The 23,512-nt window shown below is 41.2% G+C and overlaps 1 protein-coding gene across 1 annotated transcript; it reads left to right on the forward strand.

Annotated features, from left to right (window-relative positions):
* The first annotated feature begins 249 nt into the window (after positions 1 to 249).
* LOC6566850 lies at positions 250 to 1,538 on the forward strand. Its single transcript, XM_001992766.3, has 4 exons — positions 250 to 401; positions 467 to 921; positions 977 to 1,264; positions 1,329 to 1,538. The coding sequence occupies exons 1-4, from the start codon at positions 289 to 291 to the stop codon at positions 1,472 to 1,474; spliced, it is 1,002 nt and encodes a 333-aa protein (XP_001992802.1). The 5' UTR covers positions 250 to 288; the 3' UTR covers positions 1,475 to 1,538.
* Positions 1,539 to 23,512: the final 21,974 nt, after the last annotated feature.

The following is a 23,512-nucleotide window of genomic DNA, read 5'->3' on the forward strand; positions in this document are numbered from 1 at the left end:
GGATGCATTAAAATAAACACGTTTACCTGGAGATGGTTGAGAAAATTGCTTGTTGGTAAAATTGGCTGAATTTCTGATGTTCACTGCTTACCCAGTTAGAAACTGCCCAGGCATGGATAAATGTTATAAACAGTCGTTGCCATTAACTCATCATTGCCCAGGCAACCAATGTTGTTGAAAATAAAACACAGCTTGGTTGGCAACGTTAAACATGTTACTTATACATTTAATCACTTTGAACACTTACAGAGTTTATTTTTTCTCGTTACTTTATATTGCAATTTTGGAATGCCACGCACTAAGCCAACAAAGACTCTCGATGTCCTGGGCAATCTGGATTTGCGGCCGGAGGAGGCGGTGGGCGACTACTTGCTATCGAAGATACAGGACAAGTATTTTATGTAAGTGATTCGTTTATAAATCCCCCAGCAGCAGCCATTGTTAAGTACATTCCAACATTCCACAGCAAACCGCCGCTTGTGGATACCGCTGGCGATTCTATCGAGCTCCTCCACATACATAATACCCGGGAGCATGATAAAATGCTCGAGCTGCAACAGGAAATGCTGGAGAATTCAAAGCGCCAGTCTCAAATAAATGAGGATCGAGTGAAACAGATGTATCAGACTCAGGAGGAACTCAGACAACGCTTTATCGATGTGAACAGCTTTATCAAGGACTGCGCTGACAAGAAGCGAATCGCTGAGAAGGCCATTCACGACGAAGAGCAGTTGCACGAGGAGCTCAGCGAGGATATCAAGAAGTTCAAGACCTCTATTAGTGAGTTAACGACTTTTCGAGAGGCGCTCAAGGGCACCGTGGAGGAGTTCCAACCCTATGAGAAGGTTCTCGAGGAGGTGGTGAAGGTCTCTGATATATTCAGCTCGCCCAAAGATTGCATGGATCGTTGCGATGCACTCAGTAAGTGTGGAATAGGCATTAATTAACCTGGACTAACTAAAACCTTGTGGCTTAGTGCTCGCCCAGATCGAGATCAGTGAATTGGAGAACAAGAAGCTGCAGGAGATCGAAGAGATGCGTCAGCACATGGTTAAAATAACAAATGAAGCTGCTCTTACCGTGCTGGGCCTCAAGAACGATCTTTCCAAGCTGGAGCGATCTTATAATGAATCGCGTGCCTTATGCTTCAGGTGGGAGAAAATCCTTGCGAGCACTAAGGATGTTATAGCCGCCAATTTCTTGGACAAGCAGCGAAGTCTTGGGGCGGTTAATGCATTATATGGTATTCTATGTCGCCGACGCGGTAAGTTAACTATTCATTACAAATATCTTTGACTTTTCTGAGCTCATCGAAAATAAAACCACAGGTATTAGTACTGATATTCGACCCCAACATATGGAAGCACAATTGGATTTCATCAAGATTGAGCTGGAGTTGCTACAAGAGCTACTGAGGGAGTTTGAAGAGGAAAATGAAGCAAAAGGCAGATTGGAAATTTCAAAAGGGCATTGAGTCTTACTTCTGATTTGAGACAATCAAATTTCTTGCATTATATTAAATAAATATATGGGAGATATAAAAGGTTATCGTGTTTAGCTCGTGGAATTTGGCTTGCTTAACTTGTTCTTAAATAACCTTTCAACTTGTTATTCCTCTTCCTCTCTCTGTCTCTCTCTCTCACTCTGTTTCACTATTACACTTTCTGCTTTGTGCTTTCACCCTTGCTGTAGCTCTTAAACGTTATTAATAGTGCCCCACTGCAATCGCTTGTTGATGCTACTTTCTAATTGCTTTTACCTCATAAATCTTGCTCCACTTGGACGCTGGCTATTCTTTCCCATCCTCCATTTTTTTGTTGGAGTTTGTGTTCCACTCGGAGTTTTGTCGTTCTCTCTCTCTTTGTCCCGCTCTGTCTCGCTCTATCTAGCTCTGCAGCTACAGTCGTCATAAGTCACAAAATTGTCGGACACTCAAGACAAATGTGTCGCTGCATTGGCCGTTGGCTCATTTAATTAGAAATCTGGAGACAAGCTGAAGAAAAGAGCTGGAGAGTAGTCGGTTCTATGCGGGACTGCAGTTAACGGCCTGTCGCATCAATTGCACATTACGAAGTGCACAAAACTCCGCTTGACGGCATTTTAATTACGTCAGCCCAGCTATTTCCCAACACTGCTCTTTTCCAATTCCCTCTACCTAGCTCACAATTAGCGGAACGGCTGACAAAAGCTAAAAACAGAAAACAAAAACGCTAAGAAAAAAAACATTATCAATTGCACCAGTTGACACTCGTCGGAGGCATATTGAAAAACTTTTTTAATTACCCCTGAAAAAAAACGACGGTCGCTGGATTTCAATTATTCATTGACAGGCCTTCGTTGCGCCATTTAACCTGTCGACCACTTGACATTGTGGCACGAACGATGCCCCAATAAAATTCAACAAAAGCAACAAAGTTCTAACCAAAAATCAGTGGCTAAAGTGTTAAGCTGACGACTTCTGGTTAAAAGTTGAATGCATTTTTGGCCTCAACTTGACTGTTATTGTTGAATTCTCAGGCCGAAATGATATTTAATATTTTTATTAACTGCCAGTTTTGTTATTAAGAGAAAAATGAAAGAAAAAAAAACTGAAAATAATTAAATTAAGAATACGATTACTTAATTCTGACAATTTCCATTCCGCCGAGCAGATATTGAAAAATTAGTTTCCTCCAACGCGGCGACAAATTCAATGCCCAAAATAAATTTCAAATCTCCAACTCTTTCGGCTGGGAGTTGGGGCATGGGGGAGTTTGACATTTTTATGCCATGTCGTCTTGTGTTCGTGTTTTGATTCCCATTGCCGAAGACATTTCCGCCCGTTGGAGCTTGAAAGGTGTTAGAATTCAGTCGTTGCCGCCGCCGTTGATATATAGACGAGTTTGGAGTATATGAAAACATTTTAATTAATGCTGACAGCTGAAAAAGTCGCGGTTGCTTTTGTTGTGTAAATTTCTCAACTCATCGAGGCATTGGGGTCGATAATTATTATTGGATTTCCTTCTGCATTCACTACTGGTTTTCTTTTCGCTTCGGCTTGTGTGTGTGCTTTTTTTTTTTGTTCTTTGCTCTTTATTCGCTTTTCTATTGAGCAACACGTCAACAAATTAATCCGCTTAGCCTCGCATTTTTACCTTATTGAGTGGGTGCTCCCGCTGGGGTTGCCAGACTAGACAACTGCCAGACCCTGAACATGATTCAGAACCAAGAAAGCAGAGCCCAGACGTATTGCCAGACGGCTAAGCTTTAATCCTTAATAGTTGGCTCCGGCTCTGTCTCTGGCTCAGGCTGGATGGGGGTAAACCAGAGGCTAGTGTTCGAGTTCAGGTTTTCCTAGGGTTTCCTTTTGTTGTCGCCTGGTGTCAAGGTGAATGATTGAGCCACTGGGGAATGTGCCATGCAGCAGCAGCTCAGTTAATTAATGATTTCGATTGTTAAAGCATACAACCATAAATTGTTGCGATAAGCAGGATTTCTTGATTATATTTATCAAATGACTAAGCAGTCCACATAAATACATAAATAAATCACGTATTCAAAGTATAGGATAGGATTTGAAGCATTAGAATTCAGAAATTCTAGAAATATACTTGAATAACTTTGTATTTAACAGGAACGAAATATCATTCTGGTTGGATATGGCTTAAGCTTTACAGTATTCATCGCATCAGGATAGTGGTAAATATCTTAAGATCATATCTTTATATTCTTTGATAGTGGATAGTAGTTTGTGTGGCATCAAATAAGCCTTCATATTTCTGCCATTATACAAATATATATCCAAAATCTTAGTAATTTCGGCAAACTATATATAAAATTATATATTTGCTGATGCAAAGTTTAAATAATGTGAAGAATCGAAGTAGAGTTGCCAACTTCAATGGACGTCTATAAAATCGACTTGTCATGTCATTTGGTTGCTAACAACAACATTTGCCTGTCGGCCAATGCACTCTCCTAGGGTGCAGACACAGCAACTACAATTTTCACTCTAATAACAATATATAACACACAAATTTGAATAACAAATTAACTTGCACACAAACACACACACATACATACTCACTCTGCCATGCAGTTAGTAAGGCAGTCAGTCCGTCAGTCGAGGCTCCGACTTGCGGTCACAACATAATTGAATGCCTGCAGGACACACACGACAAAGCAGCGCAGGAGCAGTGTAGAAATACATAGAGCAATAGCCACAAAATATTTGCTTATGTCGCTGGCTGGGCTGGCATAAGGCAGCCACAGCCACTGCCAGAGCCAGAGTCACAGTCACAGCAACGGCCACAGGCTGGTCATGAAACGTTCCAGTCGCACAACCACCAGATTACACCATCCAACGTCCATCAAGCATCGAGCCATCGACCAATGCGACTTGCAGCAAAGTCAACGTCAACGTTGCATAAATCAACACAACGACAGCAGCGACTACTGCGATGGCAGCAGCAACAATGTTGCAAAGGCAACTGCGCTGCCAATTTCGATGCAGTCAGTTGCTGGCCCCAAAGTTGATTGAATATTTCAAACTATGCATCTTTAATAAAGCACAACAATAACAGCAGCAACAACAACAGCAACAAGGACGCCTGTGGATATTTGTGGGCGCAAATGCAAATGCCCAGCAGCAACAACAGCAACAACAGCAACAGCAGCAGCAACAACAACAGCAGCTACAGCTGCAGTGACCCTTAGTCAATGTAATTTGGACTTTTGACTAACTGACCGTTGGCCTAAACCGGCCCATTCCGACTTGGCCTTAGACTGGCTGTCTATCTGTCTGTCTAGCTGACTGACATCCAAGACGCCTCCTAATCAAATGGCCATCTGGAGAAAGATTTGCTGGAATTTTTTTTGCCGGCTAAAAGTTGAAGCTATGTCTGGGACTTGGCCGCTACTGAGCAGCATCTAATTGAATCCGACCGCATCAAGATGAAGTTTGTCGTCTTTTGGCGACAGTTTTGTTTGGGACGAAAGGCTGTTGGTTGGGTTGGTTTTCTCTAGCACTTTGTGTTTGTTTAGTTGACCACAGTCAAAAATAGCTTTGAAAAAGTTTCTACTACGAAACTCTCGACGTTGCTTGACGCTGATTATGCGTCCCGTCCAAAAGATTCCTTCGCATCTTTGTCAAAGTCAGAAAGTTTGCCATAGTTCAAGTTAATGTTGTGTGACTTTTGTGTACTTTCGGCCACTGCTGTCAGGCAATGAACCATGTTTGATGCCTTCAATGATGCCCTAACTGACACGATATTGGCAAAAAGTTTCAATAACTTGGCCAATTGCCTGCATAAATTCCATGTTGGCTAATACAAAGTTTTCAATATCATTGGCCAATGGAATAAATCCTGTGATCATGAAGGGAATAAGACTGCATATCAAATCCTATTTAATTTTAAACTGTAATGTGCTCCAGTGCTCAGAGCAGACTCTTTAATCATCTACAGTTTATATTTCATTCTTGAGTCTTTAAAAAGGACAAAGCAGCGATAAGCAACAGATAAGAGTCCTGGGTATCTCTCAGTCATACAGCAACATTATTAGCTGTGACTCTTTTTGTGTGAATGGTGTGGCAAGGGAACGATGAAAACCATTTTATGACCATAGACAACAAGCGCTTAATTAAAATTCTGTATTAAAATTAACTACTGCGGCAGCTAATGCGAAATAATTCCAAGCGCTGCTCGCGACGTATACGCAACGTGGCAAATGTCTGGCCAAAAGTTGCACTGCGGCAACCCAAACCCATCCACAGAGAGCCAAGCAAATCAGCTTAATGCGGCTCAGCTCAGCAAACCTGGCTGACCGGGTAGCTGGCTGGCTGGTTGGCAGTCCATCTCAGCATTTTACTGGCAAATGAAAAACAAAATGAGGAAAAAAAGAAACTAAAATTTGCTCACAATGCGAAAATTTAATTTAGCTTTTGCTTTTCTCGTTGTTAGCACCATGAATAGGTGGCTGTGGCAACAGCAACAGCAATTCACTCGCAACATGAGACGCATTACACATACGCAGTGTTATCCGTTCGAGTCTCTATTTTACCTCTGCCCCACCTCTCTCTACGTCCTCCTTTCTATGTGTACTCGCAACTGTGTGCGAAACCACAGGAGATTAATTTCGTGTCTGTGCATTCTTTTTACAATAGACCATGGACAAACCACCGACAACAATGGGTCGAACGACTGAACACGCCCTAAGCCCAAAACGGGGCAGGGTCAAAGGCGACGCATTGAAGTCAATAGTTGCGACATGAAAGCCACGCCCATCCGTCACAAACATTTCAAAATTATTGAATAATTCCAAGAAAATTACAAATTTCTTGAGAACTGCTGACAGTCAGTTGCAATTAAAATTTCTTTGCAGACTGTTGCAGACAACTTTCCTCCCCCCACGCCAACCGTATGATAACGTTGAAGGACCCATGAAATGCCTGACAAATATCACACTCAGGCACAGCAGGTGTCCATTAAGTAGCAATTAGCTGCACGTCCGTTTAGTGGCTGCCTTGATTACTGCTGCTGTCATGTGGATAAGTGGGCGTCTGGTTGAGTGGGCGTACCCGGTAGGCTCAATCAAAATTACACGCTTTCCAATATTATAAACACGCACCAGCCCATCCTCAGTGGGGGGATAACCTCCTGCTGTGCATTGCTGCTGTTGCTGATTTTGATGTTGATGACATCCTGCTGCTGATACATTCGTGCGCCGCAATCTCAGGCGACCTCCCTACTTTGATATGGGCAACTGTGTGTGCTGCGGTCCAAAAGGTGTGACCAGTGGACACTGGATACTGTGCATAATTGCCAAATTGGGAAATAGTTGACCAGCATCTCAGAGCGGCTGCCTGCTGCTATGAAAACGTTAAGTGGCTTTTGTCCAGAAGGCAATGCACAGATCCTTTGGTAAGTGGTCACCTAATTTGTATTTGCTTCAAGAGGAACTGATATCGATTTGAAGTACTGCCGAGTCGACATTAAGGAAGTATGATATTATTATCAGAAGATATTCCAAGAAAATAACATAATGTTACTGTTATTATTGTTTATTCTGTTTTTAAATCAGCACATTCCTCTCTCTTTCTCTCTCTCTCTCTCTCTCCGAGGAACCATCTGCAAAACTTGATGATATCAACATTTGTATTTTAACAAAATATATCGAGCAACTAATATACATCTACAAAGCTAATGTTTGTTCCCCCATCTCTAAAAATAATTCTACTTTCCCAGAATATCCGATTTATCGCTGTTAGGTGATTTGTTTCACGCCTTTTCTAAAACACTTAAATTTGGCGAAAAACCACCTTTCAGCTAATTGCCGTTGAGCACATCAAACATTATTCTTGCCAAACTTTGGCATCTCTTCCAACCAAGTCTAGAAAAGTTTCAGCCCCTCGCAGCTTTTGCCAAATTTAACTAAAAAAGTTTGTCGGCGTTGCCTCATAAATTTCAGATTTTGGGCATAAAAATAAGTTGCCAATTTCAAAGTGGGGCATCTATTAAAGCCTCCCACAGGACGTAAATCCAAAAACTCATTACGATAATTAAGCATTGGTCGGATGGCGGACAACAAACGTAAAGAGACAATAGATAATAGGCGACTCTGGTTCTAGGACATTCAAAATACCCAATATTGAAATTGATTTTTGGCCACAAATCCATCCAATGAGTTTGGCTATCATTTAGACCAATTGGCCATACCCACAAAGAGATGCGCTAACAAATTGAGAAATTTCGAGTATGATCAACAAGCTCTTGGACAGTATATCGAGTGGCAAACTATATACACATATTACCACAGAGTGCATCAAATGTCAGTTGCATTCTGACACGATTCCGCAACCGAGCACTTTATAAATAATTATTGATTGCAGTTGTTGTTAACGACAATTGGATTATAATTATGAGTTTACATCGATAAAAGCGATATAAATTGTATTTAAATCCGTTCACTTCAATTCATGTTAATAAAAATGTCGTATTATTATTGCTCATTATCGTTGTAGTAGTTGCGCCTTAATCGCATTTAAACTAAAGTGACTTTTACAGACAATAATTAAGCGGTTTAATTGCATGACAGGCCATTGAACTGTGAATATGAATTCGACACCACACGCACTTATATTTGTGGGTGCTCACATACTTGCTAGAGAGCCGCAGAGTTGCTCTTCAAGTTTCAATTCTTCTCATAGCTGGCAGCTATGGTGGAATGGACTGTCGCTCGCAGCTTTTGTTTGCCTTCGCCTCTTCAATGGGCGCCATTATGTTGTTAATATCTGTGCATGCAACGGACAGAAGGAGCACAGCCATGGCCACGCCCATAGTGGCGTGTTGGCTTTTGTTCCCAGTGGCGCAGCGGCAAACCGCATTAAAATTAACTTTAGTGCCATTTAAAGTTATGCGCTTCATAAATTGCGAAAACAGTTTCAATTAAAATGCGGCCATCATAAAAGGGAAATGCTGTCGACTGGCACAGCTCCTACAAATGCGTTGTTCTCGTTGTTGCGGCTAGAAACAAAAGGCATCAGCCGCCGCTCGACACTCTAGCCAATAATGCATAAAATGCAGTGGCGTCGACCTCCCAAAAGGGGTTAACGCAGCCATGGCATTGTCTGCATATTTCAGCCAATTCAGAACACAAATGAGAAGCTGAATTTCAGATACATTATGTGTAAGCCCCTCTTTCCCGTTAAAGCACTGCCTATGGTAGCTGGTGTGTGTGTTCTGCGTACAGTTGGCTCTTCCGTCATGGTCATCGGCATAATTTAAATGCAACGCATTTAATTGCAAACTTGCATTAATTATTATTGAAAAATGTTTTAAAATGCGAACGCGCACAAAGCGTGCCCGAGGCATCAACTTTTTGCGGTACCTGTTATCTAACGCCCACCTTAACCAGCCTGCTTCAAGCCAATTCCATTGTCTGCTTATCGGCGCTTCGCAAGAAATTCAAAGAGCCCGCGGCGACGCGCTCAAGTTTTGATTTCCGCTTTTACGTGTTTCGTTCACATTTCTCGCTTATCGGCCATGAAATTGTGTAGGCTTTTCACATCCTGGTTCTTCCCGCAGTAATTGTTGCTGTTGTTGTTGCTATTAACTTTGGCATTGCTGCCGGCACTTATTCCGATAAAATGCGACCAAGTTCGGCGGTTACATTTTTTGAGTTCTTGTCCTATTTAAGCGAGTCTCGCAAATGTATTGAATTTTACAATGTGGCCAAACTTTTGAAATGGGTGTGCGCTTTATTTGGGGAGAGGGATGACAGAATATTAAAAACTTTACACAGTTAATACTTGATACTTCGCGACAGGATAGTTGCTATATATAGTAAAAACAAACATAAATAAGCCATTTAAAGCCTTACAACATATTTCAATAGTATTCAATTAAGGATGATATAAAGCTCTCAATATTCATGGATTATCAGGCTAATGAAATTATATGTGTCCACAACGTGAAACCTTCGACCTAGCACAGACGCAACCTGTTAAGAGTTGCTGCTGGTCCAATCTCTACCGACACCACCAACCAACCAATTGCATTCACAGTTGTCTGCAACCAAAAATGTTACACTCGGAGAACATTCACTTTGTAAAAGCCTATGACAAACAGGCCAAATTCTTGTTAAAAATAATAATTCCCTATTCACTTCTGTTCATGTTGTGTAGAGTTATTCAAAGAAGAGTATAACTCTAGATTTAGTATGACAATTCAGTAAAGGGTATTCGTTTGTCGACAGACATTTTAAATATTCAATACTTTCTGCACTTACTAAAAATTATAAAAATTAAATTTACAGTTAATCTGCTATAAACAAACAGAAAAACGAAATGAAAAACCTGGCTAACGATGTAGACACTCGTTTATCCCTCTTACCAAAAGGGGTTGAGGGTTGGCTATCGATAGGAAACCATTGCGCACTTTCTGCAAAGCAGCTGCCGTCAGCTGAACGGCTTCTGTATTCGTTTGCCACCCACTTACACATCCCACCTACAACCTCCCACCTGCCATCAACCAACCCGCTTTTCCGCCTGCCAACGAGCGCAGCACATTGAAAGTCATAATTGTTGAATTTGCCATGGAGGCTGCCTATAAAATAAATCAAGGATAATGCTGAGCGGAATTAAAAATTAAACGAAGTGCGCCATTTACTTTTGCACACGGCATCGATCCTGAAGCTGGAGCTGGAGCTGATGCTGAGGCTGGAATCCCAACTGGATGAGGATGCGGGTATTCTCATATTGCATATATCGGGTGCGTGCGTGTGCGAGTGTATGTATGTGTGTGTGTATGTATGTGTGTGCATTGCCGATTTTTATAGACGATTTTTATTGCGCATTTCCATTGATGTTGAAATTTTCGCCAATTTTTTTTTTATATATTTTTTCTGCTTGTCTTTCGCTGAAATTTTTTCCATTGCCCGCTGATTTTATTTGAATGAAAATTGGCGAATTGTATGATAGACGTTGGTGTGGGCGTTGTCGATATGGGCGTGGCGCAGCGTATGCGTAATATTTTACCAACTGATAGGGTCTAGAGTGTGAGTAGGGAGGGACAGGGCGAGGAGGTAGCAAATGTGTGCATTGAATTGAGTGGCAAGCATCGAGGAACGAAGTGCGGATAAACATTTGCTTCGGTGCGCATCTGTTCAAGTGGCTGATTATATTTAAACTCGTGGATTGGCAAGCTTACATACAGCGATGAAGGATGCACTGGAATGGACAGGCAGTTGTTGATCTATTCGTAAAGAGTCTGCATCAATTTTAGATGCGAATCGATAACAAAAAAAATAAAACGCTTACACAACTCGAATGTGTACCATTCGATTCGGGCGCCCCTTTTGGGCCCCACGTGCCATTCAAAAGTTGGCAATGGCCATTTGCAGCGCCTCGCCCGCATCTCAATTTATAACGCAGCAAATTTGTGGCAAAGACAAATTTGTCAAAGCGAGCTCACAAATGTGTGCAAACAAATAACTTAAAGGACACACGCACCACTCACCCACTCACCCACTTATTCACTCGTCCACCCCACGCACCCAAGCTGCTCCCCACGGCATCCGCCTCTGCTCGCCTGTATCGCTTATGCCAAATGACCCTCATTATTTTGTCTTATTACCAAAATAAATTGAGTTTGGCTTAAAAACTGTGTGTGGGGGATAGTGCAGACTGTGCAGACTGTGGACTGTCATATGTAGAGCCAAATGTGGTTGGGTGGGCTTGCATTGAGACAAATGGCACCTACGCAGATGGAAGGCAAGTTTTGTGGGACAAAAAATTAAATATTAAATTTCTTATGAAATTGCTCTGAAATTGAAATGAAATTGAATTTACCTGAGTGGGCTCGCCCCGCAGAGGCGCATTGTAAATCCATCAGGGTAGCTGTCAAAACGGCGCTCCCTCCCCAAGCCGCCGCCCCTTTCCACACCTATCAAAAGGCACGCACTTTAATTGATGTTGCCATTGCCTTTGCCTGTAGGCCTGGCTGTCAGTAAAGTGGCAGAAATGCTAAATCAAATATTGACGAAAGTAAGTAATATTTTAGACTGCTGCAGGGTATCTTCCACTTCTTCGGCTTCTTCCGCATTTAGTAAGTAAATTCGATTAAGCGCCACGCCCCGAAGCCATTAGAAAGGCCTTGTGCGAAATTGAATTAAAAATGCATCATGAAAAGGCCGAAGATTTGATTAATGGCGCCTACCAGCGTACGGCAAAAATGGAAACGAAATGAAAAGTGTCATGGAGAAAAGGTCCTCGAAATAAATGGCACAGCAGGCATGTCGGACCGACAGGACAACTAATCATAAAATGGTCGCCAACTTCTCAACGGCAAACATCCCGACAAATGGCAAATGGGAAATGGGAAATGGGAAATGGCAGCATCCCAAGTAAAAAACAGCAGCCCTATCACTTGGCTAATGAAGCCATTCCACTGCCTTTTCAGTCTTGACTTTCAGAAACTTGAGCTTCTAAGTTTCTGGGGAAGGCGCATCGTAAAAATCAACAGCCATATGGTGAGGTAACAAAAATAACAAGCCCTCGTAACGGGTTCCCTGAATTGCCAGCTACCCCTAGCGACACATTACCGTTCCTGGACTATTACCCGTTCCTGTCGTCCTGTCGGCCTGGCGTCCTGGCGTCATTGTCCCTGCTGCTCACAGGAGGCGTGCGTCTCAACCGTAAAAAATATAAAAAAAACGTATATACATATATTTCAATTAGTTGCGTTTATTTTCTGTGAGTGTTTCGACTCAAATGAGACCATAAAATGTCTCTGGAGTGGTTTCCAGTTCATTTGTCGGAGTCCCTCGTAAATTATGCCAAGGCGATCGTAAATAATTTTGACTTGTAATAGGTTTTTTCTCTCGACAAAACAGATGTTCCCCGCAATAAAAAGAGAATGTCGCCTGATACGAATAGACAAAAAGAAGTTCATGGAAATGAGAGGTACATAGATATAAAACAGACTGTTCAAATCATATTTTATATCGAATTTGCCAGCACATTAAGCGCATTATAAGGCTATCGCTCATAACAGCCAGCCAGTCCACCCCTCCCAGCGGTGGGATGCCGCTTAAACCTGTCAAAGCAATGCAAATAAAATCAAATCGAATTATTTTCATCTGCAGGACAAACTAATGCAGATATGTCCTCTCAGCAAACACATAAATGTTGCCTCGCAACTATCAGCCGACAACTGGCAACTGGTGCAGGCTGAAATTGTATTTTGTGTGCATTGAAAATTCGCAGCAAATAAATTCAATTTGTGCGTTTAGAGAGAGAAAAAATGCCCATCACAGCCCAAACCCAATCAATCGAGCGAGCGACTGACAACATTTTGATATGCCCAAAACAAATTGAATTTGTCGTAACCGAAAAGCTTTATAGTTGTATATCAGATCCCCATCCGCCCCTTATTCACCTGGCCGCCTCCCAACTGGCAGGCTGGGTTCTTGCTCGGAAATCACGGCAGTTTCATGTCTGGACAGCGTCTAGGCCGCAAGGTTCCGTTGGGCAGGCATTGGGTAAGCCAATTTTATGCAAAATTGCCTGAGAAATTGAAAAGCAAAATAAAATAGGTTTCCTTGTTGTTATTTTTATTATTTTGTCCTGTTTTGTTTTCGGTTTTTACGCCACTTATGTCATTATTTTCATGATGTTGACTGCGGTTCGGTGATGAAAGTAAATAGAAAACACGGCAATAGATATAATAACGCAGAGGCACATCAACTTGGGCGTGTGCTTCTGATGAGCCTGTAGTGTGGCCGCAAAACTTGGGGTTGCTCTAGCTCTAAGCACTGTGCACATTCGAGCACCCAGTGGTGAATGAGCCAGAAACAGAATTGGATAGAGCCGAACTTACAATCATTTTACTCTCTTGATTCAAAAATCTTGAATGAAAATTATGAATTTTAACTTACAATTCAAATTCCGAATCTGTACAAAAGGTGGTTAGGTCTAGAATAAACGGACTCATGACTTAAATTAAAAATAAAATTCTTTATATGCAATAAAAGTGGCAATAAAGGTGGCAATAAAAGTGGCAATCATACTATGTTGATAGTATAATCTCTCAATAATAGTTAAGCGAATAATAATACTTTTCATCTATTGAAGTGTATCTCCTTCTCAACTTCTTTCACTCAATATTCTTTATTGCAGTGCATTATATTTCCAACTGGGATCTTTGGCTCTGCTCTGTTCAGTTGTACTCTGCTACTGGCTTTGCTGCAGCAGGCAGTAGGCAATTTCAGTAACGACAGTCAGCAAAATAAAATGATTTCTTTTAGAGGTTGAGCGGCGCGTTTGCTAAAAGAGAAATATCATAAAATACGTAACGACGATTTGCCTGCCATCTACACGACCGTTTTTTCTTCCCAGCTTTCTGTGTGGAGGCCCACATGCGTGTCCTGTGGCTGGTCGTAGTCCTAGTTCCCGTTCTGCTTCTGGTTCCGTTTGGTTTATTTCTTTTTGTTGCTCTCGGTTTTTGCATGCTCAGGCAGTCGACAGATAGAATTTTAGCTTTGTGTAAAAGTTTTTTTCCCAACCGCCCCCTACTCATGCCCAGCGAAGCGCATAAATGGCGCTGACAATGGACGAGGGACGTGAGTATTGCGTGGAGGGAGGGCGGCAATGGGATGCGGTGGAGCAACATCAGCGACAGTGGGAAAATTCCATCTATCAACAAATCAGCTGCCAAATTCTTGTTGACGCGTGTAGCCGTTGACAATAGAGTTTCCCGTTTTCTCGTTTCCCGCTTCCCGCTTGCCGGTCCCGGATTCGCGCCTTTCGTTTTCCAGCTCTCCAGTTTCCGATTCCTGCTGGTTATGCAATATCATCGCTTAGTCTTTCACTGCCTCTCCCTCTAGCTTGCCCGCTGCGCTGTCTCTTGTCTCACACAAACTGCTGACGCATGCGGCTGGCAAAAAACAAAAAAAAAAATATATCAAACAAAAAGCGCAAAAACAATGGCAAAATGGCGATTGGCGAAATCAAATAAAATCGTTAAATTGAATTAAAATCGTGAGCTGAAAAACTGAAAAATATCTGCGCATTTAATGCAATTGACAGCCAGTGGCTCTCCCGGAGCCTCAGCTGGAGGCCAGATGCTACATTTTGACCAAACGAAAAAAATGATTGCGTAATTAATGGCCTCTCCCCCAGTCTGTTGGGCAACTACATTAAGGCCCACATTAAGTAAATGACCAGGCTACATTGTGGCTGAGGAAAAACTCAAGCTGAAGTAGTGGAACAGGTGGGCAAGTATCAAAAGGTAATTTGAGGTGATTTGCAGACTAAAGATTAAAATGATCAAAGAAACCTTGAAATAAGCTACGCAGTTCTTTTAGTTAAGCTTGGAATAATAGCAGCGTCTGCTACTGTGTTGAGAACTCTTGCTCTTGCTCATATTTTTTCAAGCAGTATTATTATTCAAAACGCTTATTAAACGATTATTTCAACAACATCTTTAATTAGAGAATAATTTATATTGGATTTAATTTAATTTACGTAATTTATATTGGACTTCCTAACATTTTGTTCTTGAATTTACTCCATTGCGCTTAAGTGGTCAACTCCGCTCCTTCGAGACTCTTTATTCAAAACTTTAACCTGTACACTGTGTAATTAAGCTCGAGCAGCTGTGGTCAAAAGTTTTTCTTGATTAAGCACATTCAAAAACGTACATTTGTTTTTCTATTTCAACGCAACTACAAATTGTATTTACAATTGCAACTGCCAGCCTCCGAAGCGACGTTGGGGTTCTTGAAAAAAGCTGAAGTCCAGAACTTATTCGATTCAAGTTCAAGTCATTAAAGTTGCGGTAAAAACAAAAAATCAAAATGGAAGCAAAATCTTTCGTAAAGTTCATCGCGTCCCGAATTCATCTCAATCTGGAGAGACAAGTCTCAAGCGGCGATGTACACAGTTTTTTGGCCATAGTCTCAAGCAGTTCGTGCAATAAATGCCACAAAAAGGCGATGCGGCGTTGAAGACGAATCCGAAAAGTGATGTTTCTTCTACCTCAGGCCAACATAAACGCAGCAAAATCGTCAAAAATCGCACTTATCGCCGCCCAGCGCAAAAGTGTCTGGCGTGGAGCGCAATACAAAGAATGGGTCGATGGGAGGAATAAAAAGGCTGTGATGGTCCCCCCTTGAAACTTAATTTCCGCCTTGACTGTGTGGGGGGCGTGGGTAAAGTTTATGGCACAGCCGAGTCCTTGGAACAACAAAATGAAACTTAAAATAACAACAACTATTTGCTCGTAAACAAGAAATTTCGCTCAACGCCAGACACTCGAAAATGAAAGAAGTCTGGAGTCTTGGGACTAGCTTATTCCGAGTTTTATAGATGAAAACTTTGAACGAAAAAAGCAGAGGCAACAGCAACATCAACAATAACAACAACAACAAATTCACAAGCCAGACCAAGAGCAACACCAAAACCAAACTCTGAATTTGTTTGCCGGAAATCCGCAGGAAATCGCTGGATTTTGTCTCTTGTTTCGAGACATGAGACAAACTACAAGTTAAACTGAAGGGTTGTCCACGTCTCTGACAAATCGACTGCACTTTCCCTTGGTTACCCCGCAAATTGTCTGGTATTTAGTTGAATTTCTTGGCCCTTCCTCACGTTCGCCTCGTAATTATGCGACCAACAATTGCCGTTTGTTGCTTGAATTGGATTGCCAAACATCAGCATTAGCATCCAGTCCAGCAATCAAACAGACAAACAATCATACAAACAGCTAAGCAGCCAAACATACAATCAGCCAAACAGACAAAGAGCCAAACCGTTTTCCCTCTAATCGTTTGACGTACAAATAATTTCCAATGAGTTTGCAGCTCATTGAGTCCTGGACGTGAGCAGTGAATTCGGCCAGCAGCTCCTTTGTCCAGCATTGAGGAAATACTCATGAATATTTCAGCCAGAGATAGAAAGAAAGACTGCTTCATTTAAGCACAAAGCTTGGAATTGCTTAATTCTTTTAAATGGAGATCTTCCATCTCGTTAACATTGCTTGCTAACTGAATGAATGTCTTCATTTGCGGCCAACTTTAGTTTTGTGGAAATCCAAAAACATACATTTTTTCAGTGGCAATCAAATGATTTAAATATTCATATATTATAATATCTAATTATACGCCTAAAAACAAGCATGATGGAAAGCGAGAGAGAGAGAGACAGCTTATCCAAAGCAATTATAAATTAAAGTCTTCAGTTATAGCCATCATTGCTCAAGTTATAACATCATTCAATCAATTAGTATTTAAAGATATTTGTTTATGTATTTTGTACAACTTTCAAGATTAGCTACATTAATTTCATTAAAGAGACCCAAAAGGAAACAAGATACGACTAGACTGATTAGAACAATAGAGGATTTAATGTTCGTATCTTATTGCATTTATATATATTTTTTTTGATTGCCTGATTCATATCATCTCAAACTCAGCTCGCCATCTGTTAAGTTGTAAAAGTCGGCAAGTTAAAATACATTTACTTAACTTACCACATACACCACTCGTACTCATTATTCGACAATTTTATAGTTACTTCACACCTAGCTACTAGAAATTTGTGCCCAGCCACCCCCCATTCCCCTTGAGTGTCATGGAAAACTGCCACTTCTGAAGTGTCGCGACACAAATAAGCAGAAGAAGGAGCAGCAGCAGCCGCAGCTGCAAATGCAGGGCTCTGAGTTTTGCATTTTCATAAATGCCACAACATAAAGGAAAGTTGCTGAAGCTGTTATTAAGTACATAATTTTCGCAGGCATGCCACGCCCACCTGCTCACATTCTCGCACACACACACACACACACACTCATTGCAGCATTTTTTCATGCATTTTGTTGTTTCTATTTAATATTTTATGAAATTGCAACGCGACCAAAGCTGCCAAAAGGAGGCGAAACTTTTGCCATGGAGGTCGTTAACACGTTTACTCCACAGACCCTCTCCAACCCCCACTCTCACCCACCGCTCTTGTTTTACGTTGCAACGTGTTCGACGTAGGAGCAACAGTTAACGTGGCGTATGCGCAACGCATGCATTTAATTTAATTTCATTATATTTATGCGCATCTATAGAATTGTGGGATGCTACCGTTAAATGTGAGAGAGAGAGAGTGGGTGGATGGGTGGCCATATGGCTGCAAGCATGGCATGCATATTGTAAAACTTTTGCACACTTTGTTAAATAATTGATGCATCAGTTTAAGAGCAGCGTTTATGAATTTAAGATTAAAGCATAATGTAATTGCAATTTCAATATATAAATTTATTAGCTCGGTTTTTTTCTATTTTTATATTTTAAATGGTAGTAAACATGTTTATCGGACAATTAAATGAACTAGCAACAAGTTTGTGCTTTAAAAAGCTACTAATATTATATAGATTGCTCCACAGTTTCCATGAAAAACATTTGCGAAATTTTAAATGTGCATATGAATTTAATTAGGCGTCCAAGAACCCAAACCATACCAAACAGTTTGTTAATTTTCATTTAGATTTTAACACTCATAGAATACCATATTTGAATATGCATTTATCTCACCCCATCCTCATCCATAAATTTACCCCGAGCGTGAATAGGCAAATTTGCCGTCAAAGTTGGGTGTCATCTTTAGAGGCTAGCGACACTTTCATAAATAAACATTTAACGAGCAAATTTATGCAGTGGAATTGCGAATGCATTTGGCTTTTAACTCCTTTCTATGCATTAATGTTATTGCAATTTAAATTATGAATCAAGCCTTTGGGATGTTAAAGAGGCGCCTGCCAAAGAGTTTCACAAAATTCGAAGGATTCGGGAAATTGCTTGGTGGAATTTGTTTAAAGAGATAACGACAACTTCGAGTTGCCAACTTCTAAGTGATTAGCGGTCTCTGTTTCTCTCTCAGTTTGACTCGTTCGCTCTCATGTTTGACCAACTTATTCACAAGCGAATTAACTTATTATCCATAAAGTAAACCCCATTTGGAAGCTTTTAATGTAACAAGCAAATGCTGCTCTCGACGCTGCCTTACTTTTCTTTACCTCATTGTTCGACTTGCCTGGACTGCAGTTTTCAGGCCACAATGGAGCAGCCATGCCAACGACGTTGATGCCGATTTTGGAATTCACAGGAGTCGTGGAAGTCAAGCCAAGCGGAAATGCAGCTCTTAGCTAGTTTTTAGCTCGTTTCCACCAGCAGTTGTTGCATTGTTTTTTATTTTTGTTTTCTCTCCACGAGTAACACAGTTTTTCAGGTCTTCAGAAGCTATAGTTATGGCTTTCTATTTTTGTTGTTTTTCATACAAGTCACTTTTTAAGGCTGCTGCTGTTATTATATAGATTCGTTAGTTGCCAACAAAGTGGCCAACGGATCGCATTAGGGGGCGTGGCAGACCAGTGGCTCATGTAAATGTGAATGATTTAGTGCGCGAATGGAAGCGCTAAGCACGCTTTTAGCTAAATTAAGCATCCGCCGCGTTGGCCACAGATGCGACAACTATTTTAACATGCCAACAAACCACTCAAGCCTTGAGTCGCATCATTCTCTCTCTCTCTCTCTCTCTCTCTCTATTTGTTTAAATATGTATATTAATTGCACAGAGGAACGATATGTAAGTCCAACAAACATGCTGAAAAGCTCATTTGATTGCTTAACCCCAAAAACAATTCCCTTAATAATTGAATTTCAACTGGTAGGCTATGTCTCTCAGCCTTATTTATTTCTCTTTTTCCATCCTCTCTTTCTCTCTCTCTCTCTTTCTATCTCTCATTGTCTATTTGCTATCTTGTTGTTGGTCCAAACAAAAGCCATAAATGCGCGGCAAACTTTTTAATTACTTTATGTTCCAACATTTTTTTGTTGATTTAAATAAATTTTCAATTGTATTTTTGTTGTTATTCTTTCTTGTGAGTGAAATATTATCATAAATTTGTATAGCTCGACAGTTCCATCCCTCGTTCTCTTGTTTTATTTTTATTATTTTTTTTTTCTCACTAATTAGAAGTGTTTTTCTGTGTGGGCGTGTCACCCACCGCCCTCATGACCCCCGAGTACGTGTCCGGAAGTTTTTCCACAAACTTTTCCACATTTCTCTGTTGATTGCTTTGACACTTTTGAGTAAGTTACTTGTTATGTTTTGCTGCTGTTTTTTTTCTCAAATTCAATTGAATTGTTTAACAAAATGAAATATGGATATGATTGCCTGGCATTGTTTTCCGCATCCTTGCAAGACAGACAGAGAAAAACTTTTCCTTTTTCGTGCTTGGCAGTGAGGAAAATGCAGATGAGATATAAGATATAAGCTTTTCTTAATTTGATTTTTAATGATTTTAAGACATTGCTTGAAGATTTCACCAGCAACCCAAATTATATTTGCTAATTCGCAACACAGCCAACTTGATTTGTCACTGGCACTGATTTTGAATTCAGGCATGAAGCAACAGCTAGAACATTGAAAAACTTTGCATTCCAGCTCATTAACTGGGACAAAGTGCAAACATTCCGTAAAATAGGAATGCTCAACTTAAACGCTCCCAAACCACACGTATTTGACCTTCTAACAACAACGCTGGCAAATAACTGCAAAACTAAACACATATTTTAAGAGCCTGGCTGCCAACTTGTTTGAAACCAGACATACCTTAAAACACAATTGGTGGAGTGGGGGAGGGGCAAATGGGGAGAGGGGAGAGGAGAACAGTTTTTGAACTTTCTAAGCTGAACAAACTTGTTCAGAAATTGATAAAATATCTTTAAGTTGCCCCGGCTGGCATTCCGAGAGATCAGGGACCTGATTCTCACTCGCACTAAGTTTAAATACTTATGCAAGCAAATCGCATAATCATTTGCAAGTCTCATTTGTGCCAAGCAGTAGAAATGATGGCTCTGGGCGCGGGGTGTTGTTGGTGGCACGGAGATTGCAACCGCACGCAGTCGCAGCAGCAGCTGAAAATTTGCATTTAAAACTGTTGACGGCATTTTATTAAGTTGAAGATAAAACCAGGAAAGCCACAAACTAAAAGTAAAACACGAAACTTTGCCAAAAACATCCCAAGCGAAGCTGTGAAACAACAACAGTAACAGCAACATCCACAGCAATTCAAAGAGAAACTCTGAGAGGAACGGGGAGCAGAGAACAGCTGGAGAGCCGCAGAGGCAGCGACGCGCTCTGGTCGCTCCTTCAGCGACCGGCTCAGCGGTCGGCTGTGTGTAAAAGGATATGTAACTTGTGGGCTGCCTTACACAACCGCCACACCGATTCCCCCTTCCCAGCCAACCCCATACCAGCTCCGTGATCCCGTGGCTGCTCGTACATTGGTTGCTGTTTTCGGGTTCTTTTGGGTGCACAAAAAAGTTGCATGTAAACGAAAGTGTTTACAAAATGAAGTTGCCACTTGAGCGAGTAAACAAATGAATGAATTCATTGCTTCCTGTAAAAGCAACACAACACCCCTCGTCCCTAACCCAGCACCTAGGGTTGTGTTGTATTTGCCCGACTCGTAGGTGTCAAAAGTTAAAGCATCGGAGCGCAAAAGTTGAGCAAATTTAAATGCTTTCGCATTTATACATTTGTGAACGTTCAACTTTTGGGTCGGCTCCAGGCAGGAAATAGGTCTTAACACATGCAGGATGTGTCCGGGGTGTGCGGTCATTGCTCGAGTGTGTGTGCCAAAGCAATTATTTTAGCTGACAGCAATTTGCATTTGTCTTCCAGATACGTTAATAGATGAAGTGGGGCCAGCAATCTGCCAGATGTTAAAGCGCTAATATCGTGAGTGGGCTGGTTAACAGAGACCACCACACATATAGGAGACTTAATTAAACTTAGCGACCCCTACATAAATATAAAACATGAGGGTCGTCTCTGCTGCGGCGAATTAGCAAGTCAAATCTCAAGGAAGCCACTTTTTAGGGGAGCTCCAATCTCCATTAAAGCTTGAAGTCCAATGTGTATTTGTGTTTGATTAAATATAATTCATATTCTTTTCGGGCTCATATTCTTGCCCAAGTCTTTTAGATAACTTTGTTAACTTAAAGCGCTTTGTCCAGAGATTAGCTGCAATTCTTTTACTGATTAGTTCTAAACTAATTTGAAAATGATGCCGTCTGCAAGTTGAAAACAGTTTCATATTTTCCACTTTCGCACTTCATGACAATAAAGCAATTGCTTTACGCCACGCTAACGAATTAGACCAAGCCCAACAAGCCAACATTTACAACCCAAACAAAACCCCAGAGCTGAACTGAACTGAACTGAACAGAACAGAACAGAGCCAAACTAAGCTGAAAAGAACAGACTGGAGAAGCAAAGCTGAATACGGAACCAACTTGAACTTTCGCCCCGAAATTGCGAAACAAAATGCAAAAGTCAAATTCTGCGGTGCCTCTACAGGAAGTAGGTGGCTATAGGGGTGGTAGAAAGGGGCGTGGCTATAAAATGAGCGTTGCCAAAAATTCGGTGCTGTTGAAACCAAATGCATGCATAATCAACTTTGTTTAAACTTGAGCTCCATCTTCATAGTGGCTGTTGTTGTCTCTGTTGTTGTTTGTGTTGTTCATATTGCTGTTGTTATTATTGTTGTTGCTACTGTGTTTGCTCCAATTGCTATCAGCTTCATTGTTGTTGCTGTAACTGTCGCTGTTGTTCTTGTTGTTGTTGCTGCTGGCGCCTTATCTCTGGCAAAAGGCGCCAAGTTAAACTCAAGTTAAAGGTTCATTTCATTAATTTGCAAGTCGCATTTAGTGCGTCGATGTCGACTGAAATTTGCATTTAAATCCCGTGGCAAAACGAGCAGAAAAAGCAACGACGTCGAGAACGACTTGAACGACTTTGCCAGGCTGCTTGGCTGATGCTGCTCAATGGGCGATTGCCTGGGAGTTGCACTTGGCCTTCGACTTATCAGGGGAATTGGGGAACTTACAAGGAGAATGGGGCTGTGGGGCAGGATTGTGGGTAATCATATGATGAACTGAGCACTGCTTAGCAACTTGAGCCGTTGGCAACATTTTGATACCCTAGCCAAAATCATTAGTATGATAACTTTGTCAGTGTGTGTTAATAGCAACCTATTAGCGCAATGTCAGGCAGAGACAAATTGGGGCTTTATTATCATAGTATTAAATTGACACTAACTGTAAGCTAGTTTGTTGAGGAATAGGAATGATAGGAAGATTTGTTTTATCAGTTAAATATTTAGTATTCTACAGCATATCACATATGCATATTCTCTTATTATTTCATATTTAAAGATGTAGATAGTAGACAAAAATAATATCGTGCTCTGTAAATTCAATTAAATTAATAATCAATGTTGAAATAGTTGGTAGCTTACATTGCATTATAGAAATATATTTGTAAGATGAAATTAAATTAGTCTACATCCATATATATGTGTGTCTAACTAACATAATTGATGGATTTATTTTAGGACTGAGCTTGCTCAATAATGCAAATTTATTATGCAGAGCATCCTGATTTCGTATACCGCAAATAGTTTTCGCCTCATCCTCACTGGCTTATTTTAAGGCAAATTGTTTACCAAATAAAGTTGTTACTTGAGCGGATTGTATGTATCCTCTCTTTCACTCTCTTTATCTGCTTATTAGTCATTAATAACTTGATATCGATGAGCTGGCCAAGCCAAGGACCGGATATAGGGTCAGTTCGGCAACCGCAGCACACAAATGAGAGGGGGACAGCGCTGCTTGGGCAAGCGGATGCCTGCGGTTACACACAAAATTATATTTGTACGGAGTGCGCGTAGTGGCCAGGCTTTCGTAATTGACTGGCATTTAAGGCTTTAAGCTGGACAACACGCATACGACGCGTGCACCATTACAGGACAAGCAGCTCACTTGGCAGTTGATGCGCGCGACGTTCCTTTGCATAATCAGTTGAGGTCCAGCTGCCGACAGTGGTGCAGTGCTGAAGTCGTCTCCTTTTAGCTGGAGGCCATTAAGTGCCGCGTGGGAAGCGACGCAGCTGTCGGAGCCTTTGGGATATTAAGCGTCGCAGTAGCTG

The sequence above is a fragment of the Drosophila grimshawi genome, unplaced genomic scaffold (genome assembly GCF_018153295.1).
Source record: "Drosophila grimshawi isolate 15287-2541.00 unplaced genomic scaffold, ASM1815329v1 contig_1377, whole genome shotgun sequence".
NCBI classification, from domain to species: Eukaryota; Metazoa; Arthropoda; class Insecta; order Diptera; family Drosophilidae; genus Drosophila; species Drosophila grimshawi.

What these genes read in the sequence shown, in the direction of transcription:
- LOC6566850 (XM_001992766.3), top strand. Translation starts at nt 289, where the DNA reads ATGCCACGCACTAAGCCAACAAAGACTCTCGATGTCCTGGGCAATCTG. An exon ending in ATACAGGACAAGTATTTTAT is followed by an intron (nt 402 to 466) that starts GTAAGTGATTCG and finishes AACATTCCACAG; the next exon opens with CAAACCGCCGCTTGTGGATA. An exon ending in TATTCTATGTCGCCGACGCG is followed by an intron (nt 1,265 to 1,328) that starts GTAAGTTAACTA and finishes ATAAAACCACAG; the next exon opens with GTATTAGTACTGATATTCGA.